We start from the raw sequence: 10,026 nt of genomic DNA, 5'->3' as shown, positions 1-10,026 counted from the left end.
AAGAAGTATTCAGGTATTTGTCTTCAATCTCATTAATTCTGTCTTCCATTGCATCAATTCTACTCCTTTGCCCTTCCAATGTGTTATCTAATTCTGACAATTTAGTATTAATCTTCTGGATTTCTATCTGTAGATTTTGATTTTATTTTATCATTTTGTTCTTGTATTTTGTTCCAAAATTCCGCCAGGATTTTTTCTGTGTTTTCTTTGGTCTGTCTCTCAATCCTTTGAAGACGCCTAAACATAATTCTTTTGAATTCCTTATTAGAGAGTTCCAATGCTGCTTCTTCCTCAGGGATATGTTCTGGGTCTGTATCCTGCTCCCTTGTTTCTACAACTTTATCCTGCTCCTTTGTGTAGACTTTGATGGTCTGTTGTCTCCGAGGCATCGTGGCATTGTTGTATTTAGATCTCTGTTATTGTTTTTGAAGAGCAGCCAAGGGTGATTAAGGCTCTTCTTGGTGGTTTTTTATCATTGGCCCATTGGTTGAGAAGGAGGTAGTGGCTCTTGCTCAGTAAGTGAAGTTGCAGGAGGTGTGGGTGTAGTTGTGTCTTATGGGCACAGTTGCTGTCTCCCACTCAGTGAGACAAAAATTACAATTGAATAACCATCAAGAAACTAAAAGCACGTGGACAAAAAACACACCATGTAATAACACAGAAACAGTAACCAAAAAAAGAAAAAAGTGAAAAGAAGAAGAAAAAACAAGAAAACCTGCAATATCTGGGGATAAGGCACTAAGAGAAAAATGGTAGAGAAGCAAAATAATGAAGGAAAAAAATGGGAAATATGCAAAAAGAAAAACAAGGAATGGGATTAACCATGAGAAAAAAGGGGAAAAAAGGAAAAAAAAAATTAAGAAGAAGAAGATAAAAAAAACATTCAACCAGGAACAGGGAAAAGAAAAAAAGCTGAAAAATAGGACCTGGGAGGGCAAGAATAAGATTAATAGTAAAAAGGACAAAAGTACTACTAATAACAGTTGTTTTTAAACAGACAAATACAAGCAAACTAATCTCCGGAAGAAAGAAAGTGAAAAAGAAAAAAAGAAAAAGAAAACGAAGAAAAAAAATCAGTGGAGGACAGGGCAGGGAACCCAGGCTCCGTCTGAGCACACAGACTGTGATGGAGTTCCTGTAGCCCCAGAAGGTGGGTAGTATTGGGGGATGGCTGCACCTCCGTTCTCCAAGTGTGTGCGGGGTATAAGAGTAACAAGAGGAATGTCACACCTTTTCAGTCTTGCAGGTCCAGAGTGTCCTTGGGGTTGCTGGAAAGCCGAACCTCTTCTTAAGCCCCTGGAATCGTGGAGAGCACTGTCTCTTTAAATATCTAAAACAGTCAAGCCGCTTGTAACATTAAAAATGGCGGGGCCCTCCGGACCAGCACAAGTCCACAGCTCAGCCTGCTTTTCTCTTCACCTTCTCCGTTTATTCCCCAGCCACCAGAGCAGTCCCCGTGCAGTCTGTGGCTAGCAGCGCTGATTTTTAGGTTAATTCTTAGGACCTATCACCACTTGGGAATCTCCAAGATGTCTGTGCTGTCAGGATTGCTCAGGATCGTTGCCAGACCGCAGCTCCATCTTTCTCCTTTTTTGGTATTTTCATGCAAATTCTTCTGTTAGTTGGGGTTTAGTCCACTTCTATATCCTTCCTTTCAAGGCTCGGGGTCCAGGATTATCTTCTGTGTCTGTGTTAATTGGTTTCCTCTTTCTTTGTTGAAGAGGGTCTGTGTAGTCTTTCTGCCTAGTCCGCCATCTTATCGGAACTCCTCCTTGTACATTTTTGCATCAAATATTTTTCTTTTCCTCAGTTATAAAATGTAAGCTATAAACAGAGCTAATGCATTTTCAGTTGTATGTGTATTACTTTCATCATGTTAGATGCAAGTATGACTTTATTCTTGTCTTTAGAGATTATATATGGTTTAAGGAGATGCATGCAGATGCCAACTTGACAAGAGGTGGACTGTGTCAACTTAGCTGGACCATGATTCTCAATGTTTTAGCAGTTATGATGTAGTAATTCCCCATGATGATACTGGATAGAATATAATCACCTCCATGATAAAATCTGGAGCCAATCCAGTGAAAGGGAGTTACTTTCTGGATGTAGCCTGCTTCGAGTATATGGGGGAAAACTTCGGGAAAGGTATATGGCTTTTTGCTAATTTTGGATCCTACACTTGGTCTGTCATCATCTTCAGTTTCTGGGCTTGAACCAGTGGCCAGCGGTTTTGCCTGTTGACCTTGGGACTGTTGCCTTCGCAGCCTATGAGCCAACAATCTGCCATTTAACTTGCCAATCTTGGATTTGTCAGCTTTGAAGCCAGTAGTCTACTATAATGCCAGCTAATCTTGAGTCTGTCAGACCCTGCAGTTCATTGAAACAGAAGTCTCCAGCTTGACGTATGACCCATGGACTTGGGATTTACCAGCCTGTACAAGTGTGTGAGCCATTTCCTTGAGATTAATTTCTCTCTCTCTCCATATATATGTTTCACCAGTTTTGCTTCTCTAGAGAACCAAGCCTAAGACAGAAACTATTACAAAAAAAGTGTCACACAAATTTTTTGCTTTCCCACTGCATATGAAAGTTATGTTTATACTATACTGTAGTCTATTAACTGTGCAATAGCATCATTAAAGTTTGAAATATTGTAAAAATTATTGAAATGTGACCCAGACACACAGAGTAAGCACATGCTATTGGAAAAATGGCACTGACAAGACTGCTCAATGTAGGATTGCTACAAACCTGCAATTTGTAAGGAACTCAGTATTTGCAAAGCACAAGAAAATGAGGTATTCTTGTATTTTATGGAAGGAATGATGTGAGGTTCAGCATTTATCCAATCCTCACCCTGAATTCAAACTGGAATTAGAACAGAAATTCCTAAGCATTTCAAGAGAAAATAAACCATATACTGGTGTTCAGCTCTAACCTTATATTATCTATATGAAAGGAATTTTAATCCACCACACATTGAATGTCAGTCTCTGAAAATTCATATGACTGAGTGTAAAACAAAAGTCACACCTCTAAGTACACAAGACTCCAGAATTGATTTCTCTGCAACTTTTGTGAGCTTAGGTAAATTCCTCAACCTTTCTGTCTCAGTTTCCCAAAAAGTTAAGAATAACCACATACTTTGCTATTCCTATAGACTTAATAATGCATATTAAAGTATTTTGAATATTTAAATAATATAGTAAATGTAAGATGATACTATGTTCTTGCTTTGTTGTTTTTCCAAGGAAGGGTATTATTTTGAGTATCTGAGAACTCACATAAAAATACATACCATTAATCTCAGGAAACTAAGCAGTATTTTTTAAGGTTTAAAATTATATTTATTCTGTTTTATATAATGGACATAGTACTCTAAAGTGGCACATAAATAGAATTAAATACCACTAGCTGAAAGTTCTGCAGTTTGAATTCACCATGGATGCCTGAGAAGACAGGCCATACCTGGAGATCTGCTTCCAAAAAGTCATACCCTATGCAGAAGTTCTGCTCTGCAAAATGTGGTGTCAATGAGTGAAAATCAACTCAATGGCAACTAACAACACTTTTAAAGACTCTTTGTAAAAGTAGAACTAAAGGTTCCTATCAATGTAGTGCAATTTTTTGCTATACGGTGTCTCATTATAATACATAACTCTAAAGTCAAAAGTTTATCCTCAAATTCACCTTGTATCTGATATGATATTGTTTTTTAAGTCTTCCTAGATAAAATGAAGTTTAAATTGCAAAAGTAACACCACAGCTTTATAATTTCAAGCAATAAAGATTAATATAAAATTAGAAGTTGAACTTTATTTCTTCTTTCCAAATATGCATTCTAGGTGTAGTTAGGAAGCAGAAAATGTCCCCATTCAAAGATGTTTGATGTCCTAAGCTGCAGAATCTGGGAATATGTTAGGTTACACAGCAAAGGGGATTAAGATTGCAAATGGTATTAAGGCTGCTAATTAGCTGATCTTCATATGGGGAGATTATCCTGGATTATCTCGGCAGGGTCAATGGAATCATAAGGGTTCTTCTATGTGGAAGAGGGAGGAAGAAGTATCAGAGATAGAGAAGATGAGACTACATAAACTAGGATGTTGGTGTGATGTGAGGTGAGGACTCAAATCACCCCTAATGGTGTAGTGAGTGTTTTTAATTTAGCCTTTCTAGCCAGGGCCCCTTAACTCCCACAAAATGACTGGCTAGGACTATGCAAAAAAATGCATAAAACTCTTACAGGGACTGAACAGTGGTTATGTAAATAAAGTGCCTGTGGCCTATCCAGGGGGTTGGTCAGTTTTGCCCTCTGCTGGGCTTAAAAGAACCAATCCATCAGAGATCTAGAGGGAAATCTATTACTAAGAGCCTAGAGTGGAGCACATCCTATGTAGGGAACCTCCTAGACTCAGGAAATGAAGCTGTAACACTGGAGAAGGCATGGGACAATGTATATCAGGAGACCAGTGCAAGGTGGCTGAGGTGGGCTTCACAGCCCATAGTGTGAAGTGGCTGTAATGGGTTTGCTGATTCAAGGAGCAAAAGAAATGAGCATGTTCAAGGCAGGAGGCTTCCTGGCAGAAGGGGTCCCTCCAGGAATTTACTTGCAGAGCTAAAGGGCTGTAACACTTGCCTGTTGTTTTTGTTGTTGTTATTTGCCATCGAGTTGGCCCCGACTCATAGCAACCCCTCCTTGGGTTTCCAAGGCAGTATCACTACAGAAGTAGGAATGCCCAACCTTCCTTCTGAGGAGTGGCTGGTGGGTTTGAACCGCCAGCCTTCTGGTTAGCAGTCAAGTGCCTTAGCCACTATGCTACCAGAGCTCCTAAGCAAGGCAAAAGCCAAAAGTGAGGGCTGGTTGTGGGCACCAGCAAGAAGGAGCTAAGAGGTTGTAAGGGTTCTTAAACCAAGGAGTGCTGGCTGCATCATTTTCATTTGGTATCTTAATGATATCATTATAGAGTCAGGAACATTGGGAGGCCCACTGACTCTTCCACTGTGCCTCACTTCCTGTCTTAATCAGTTTTTAGGTCCTGTCAATTATGTCAAAATATTTCATGAACATTTCCAAGTTCTTTCTATTGTTACCATCTTGGGTTTTGATATTATTTCTACCCTGGAAAATGGTAAAGGAGCTTCCAAAATGTTCTGCAGACATGTAGTGTCTCATGTAATTCAACCATACTGACACTGTGGTTTTATCTTGATCCAATTTTGATTGAATCATACTCTTTCCCCCTAACCCTTTAATATCGATAATGATTTATACACAAAAGAATAAGCCTGTATCTTTCTGTTGTCCCAAAAAAACAAAATGGGACCAATAAAACAGGCATTCTACAGAAATATACTATGCTTCACATCTTTTCAGAATGTATACATGTATATAGGTATTCATGTATATACACATTAACATGATCACTGTTCTTTATTCATTTTTTTAATTATTTTTGTGAGATTAAGAAGTAATTCTAAGATAAACAAGGTGATATTTTAGTCAATATTCAAGGTCACAGACTTTTCAGACTAGGTACATTTACAAAATATTGGTTTGTTGATGATAACTTAATTTTTGATACAAAGGCTGATTTTATTAATATTCTTTTACTTCATTTTTTAGAGATGTGATCAGAGTTAAAAATTAGAGGTGCAAATTGTATTTTAGTTTTTCATTTAGAAGAAAACTTGATAAATATACTTCTGCTGTCTATGTTTAGGAAAAGCATTGTTTCAAAATTGTTATTTTATTGCTTCTAAAATGCATTTTCCATTTTTAGTGGCAGAACAGTGTTTGGCTTTCCTGGCATTGTTACCTGGAATAGTGACCATATCATATTTACAGCCTTTCTCGTGGCTAAAGTTCAATGACTATGTTCTGGCCAATGCCTACAAATGAGGTTTTGAAAATATCCTTTCAAAGGGGATACGTGTTTGTATTTTCCTACTTTGTCTTTTCTGTTATTTGTAGTAAAGATCTCATGACTGCACTATAGCAGCCTTAATGGTACATGAATTGAACTTGGGAACAGAGGTCTAGTACTAAAACAGAAGAAGGGGAAAAAAAAAAAAAAATGCCTGGGTTCATAGTGCCTAAGGCATATGACTGCTAACCAAAAGGCTGGTGGATCAAAACCACCAGCCAGTCCTCGGAAGGAAGACTGGGCAATCTACTTCCGTAGAGATACCGCCTCAGAAACCCAAGGAGGGGTTGCTATGAGTTGGTATTGACGTGACAGTAGTGAGTTTGGTTTTTTTTTTTAGATTCCTGAAGATATTGTGAAGGTACTATTGTTGTTGTTGTTGTTATATGCCATCGAGTCAGCCCCGACTCATAGCGACCCCTCCTTGGGTTTCCAAGGCAGTATCACTACGGAAGTAGGAATGCCCAACCTCCCTTCCGAGGAGTGGCTGGTGGGTTTGAACCATCAGCTTCTGGTTAGCAGTCAAGTGCCTTAGGCACTATGCTACCAGAGCTCCTGAAGGTACTATATATTAGCCCTGAACTATACTGCAAAACTTCTTTTAAATGAAATGGAAATAAATGCCTATCTTCTTAAAGCCTTCATTATTATGGAGTATTTCCTATTACTGACACCTAAACCTAAGCATAAGTGATAAAATGATTTTATAAACTAAGAAGTAGGTATAGAGTACAAAGATTTTATGTAAAATACCCCATATATTAGAAAAACTAAAAAATTCAGTATTTCTGAAATGTGGAGGTATGGAAAAATAATCATTATGATGCTAAACCCACTCTATGATATTTAGTCTTTATTCTGTGAATCTATGTTGTTGTTAGTTGCTGTCAAGTCTATTCCAACTTATATGGAATCAAAAATGAGATTTTTAGGAAAGAAAGTGTGAAGTGCAATCCCGTCATGGATTGAATTGTTCCCCCCAAAATATGTGTCAACTTGGCTGGTCCATGAATCTCAGTGATTTGACAATTATGTAATGATGTAATCATCCCCCATGATGCGCTATGATAACCTCAGCAAATCAACTGTAAGGAGATTAGGATGAGATGTAATACTCTTACACCGGTCAGCCATGATCTGATGACGTGAGGGAAGATTCCCTGGGGTGTAGCCTGCATCATCTTTTATGTTATAAGAGTTAAAATGAGAGTGAAACAAGCAGAGAGGGAGGGACCTGACTACCACCAAGAAAGAAAAGCCAAAAGCAGAGCATGTCCTTTGGATTCAGGTTACCTGCACTGAGAATCTCCTAGGTTCAGGTAAGACTGATGTCAAGATACATGGCGATCTCCAAGGAACACTGGGCCTACAGATGCTGAAAGGAGACAAGGATGTTCCCCCAAGGCTGAGAGAGAGAAAAGCTATCCCCTAGAGATAGTACTCTGAATTTGGACTTCTAGTCTACTAAACTGTGAAAAAATACATTTGTTTGTTAAAATCACCTATTTGTGTATTTGTGTAATAGCAGCACTACATAACTAAGACTCTTCCCTTTCCTCCTCCCTTCCATCCCTAATAACCACTAATAATCTTTGATTTCTATATATTTGCGTATTTCATGTAAGTGAGCAGCACCAGAAAACTAAATCTTTTCATACACAACACAGAGATACCTGTGGCTTTCATGTTAATTACATAGCCACACTAACTCAGACATATCTCTAAAATCTAACCTTTCCTCTTTCAATTTTCAGCTTTCTTTGATAGATATTGTGAGACCATTTGCCATTAGTACCTCTCATTCAATTAATAATTCGCGCTTTTGCTAGAGTAATCAATTGAAACATACATCTGTACTTTCCACTCTTTCTTAAAAATCTCATTTTTGATTCCCTATAAGTTGGAATGGCAGCTCTGGTAGCTTAGTGCCTAAGGCACTTGACTGTTAACCAGAAGGCTGGCGGTTCAAACCCACCAGCCACTCCTCGGAAGGAAGGGCAATCTACTTCCGTAGTGATACTGCCTCGGAAAACCCAGGGAGTGGTTGCTATGAGTTGGATCTGACTCGACGGCACATAACAACGACGACGACGACGTAAGTTGGAAGAGCGTTGACAGTAACTAACAACAATATAGATTCACAGAATAAAGACTAAATATTGTAGAGTCAGTTTAGCATCATAATGTAATGCTTATTTTTCCATAACTCCATGTTTCAGAAATACTGAAATTTTTAGTTTTTCTAATATATGAGAAATCAATGCACGTTAGTGTGTCTTTCTACATGCTGTTCTCTATGTGAAATACCCTTTTCTACCTAGAAAACTCCTATCCAACCTCTAAAACCTAAGTCAACTACACGCCATGAAATATTTTTCTCAAGGATAATTGTTGTTGTTGTTGTTGTTATGTGCCCTCGAGTCGGACCTGACTCATAACAACCCCTCCGTGGGTTTCTGAGATGGTATCACCATGGAAGTAGATTGCCCAACCTTCCTTCTGAGGAGTGGCTGGCGAGTTTGAACCACCAGCCTTCGGGTTAGCAGTCAAGTACACTGGTTAGCAGTCTGGCACTATGCTACCAAAGTGCCCCAAGGATAATTAGATTATTTATTCAATTAGAATGATTATCAAGTTGTACTGCACCTATATGTTCAGTATCATTCTTTTCATAGGGAGTATGATGTTCTTAAAGAAAGAAGGGTGTTTTATTCATCTGGCAAAGTACATGGGACACAAAAAGCATTCAATTGATGAATGAATGCTGAGTCGATGAATGAATGCTGAGTATCATCAAAACCATTTTAGTTAAATAGAGAGTGCCATTTTTCTTTTTTAATGAACAGAATGACACCATTAGAATTCAAATTATGGAATGTAATCTTGAAAGACAGAAAAGATAAAGATCAGGGAGGATAATTAGTTGAATACAATATAGTATAATGTCACGAGTAGTTTAGAAGACATTTAGGTATTTGTGTATAACATTACATTTGTATTGTGATTTTTAATAGTCAAAGGAATTTTGCAAACATAGAAGAATAACAAATCTTTAGAAGAATGTCAGCTATAGGTGTTACTACTTACTCTGTAGTTTTGTAAACATCAGAATACAGCCCTGCTTTCTGATACTTCTTCTTTGGGGGACGAGGGGTCTTCTTTTCTCTTGGGATGAGAGAGAGTACAGGCTGCAAGGTATTTTCAGGTTCAGGAAGTTTGTCTGGGGTTTCAGGAGGATTGGAAGTCTCAATTGGTGCTTCAGTAAAGCTAGAAAGAGAAGTTTAAAAATAATTTTATTGTGGAAATAATTCTTCCCCTACAAATGTTTTTCCATTAAAAAAACCCAAAGCTATTAAAAAAGGGCTATAGGGATCTCCACATCTGGCCATGTTCAGGTAACTGGTACTAGACTTGTGTCTTCTCTATGCAAAATACTGAAAACATTTACTAGAAAAGTAGACTTAATTAATAAGAGAATTAGCAGATATTGGACAACAGTTAGTAAAAGTCTGTTATCTCTGAGAAAATGAAAATTAGTAAGTAAGCTTTTTTCTTGGTTCTCTAGTGCTACTGTAACAGAAATACCACAGGTACATAGCTTTAACAAGCAAGGATTTATTCTCTTACAGTTTAGCAAGCTAAACATGCAAATTCAGAGTGCTGGCTTTAGGAGCTGGGTGAAGGCACCTCAACTTTGGCCTTTAGCTCTGCCTCTTTTTCGCGGACCACTGGAGCTGGATTTGATTTGACTCACAGCAAACCCTCCTTGAGTTTTCAAGGTAGTATCTCTATGAAGTATATTGCCCAATCTTCCTTCAGGGGAGTGGCTGATTGGTTTGAATGGCTAACCTTCTAGTTAGCAGTCAAATGCCTTGGGCACAGGGAACCTCAAATTCATAGTCAGCGATTCAGAAGGCAAGGGGTCAGAGAGACCCCTAAGCTCGCAGTGGAAAAAAAATTTGTAGCCAGAAGGTTAGCAATGAGCATATCATGATGACTCCCAAGCTTGCAGGTGGCAGTCTGAAGGATTGTGTCTTTTTTTTTTTTTTAGGATTTGGGTGAAGATTTAGAGAGTAAATTCACTTTTCATACAGCA

At 38.3% G+C, this 10,026-nt stretch overlaps 1 protein-coding gene across 1 annotated transcript in view; it reads right to left on the bottom strand.

Annotated features, from left to right (window-relative positions):
* ASH1L (ASH1 like histone lysine methyltransferase) overlaps window positions 1–10,026 on the bottom strand; it is a 253,198-nt gene that overhangs the window by 106,990 nt on the left and 136,182 nt on the right. Inside the window, exon 5 of the mRNA XM_007948473.1 lies at window positions 9,018–9,197. Within this exon, the coding sequence (XP_007946664.1) occupies window positions 9,018–9,197 (180 nt within the window). The remainder of the gene's footprint in view (window positions 1–9,017; window positions 9,198–10,026) is intronic.

Source organism: Orycteropus afer, unplaced genomic scaffold (genome assembly GCF_000298275.1).
Source record: "Orycteropus afer afer isolate SDZICR_OR568_19922 unplaced genomic scaffold, OryAfe1.0 scaffold00217, whole genome shotgun sequence".
Lineage (NCBI taxonomy): Eukaryota > Metazoa > Chordata > Mammalia > Tubulidentata > Orycteropodidae > Orycteropus > Orycteropus afer.
The sequence above is the reverse complement of the archived record's forward strand: the minus strand, read 5'-3'. Positions and strand labels throughout refer to the sequence as shown.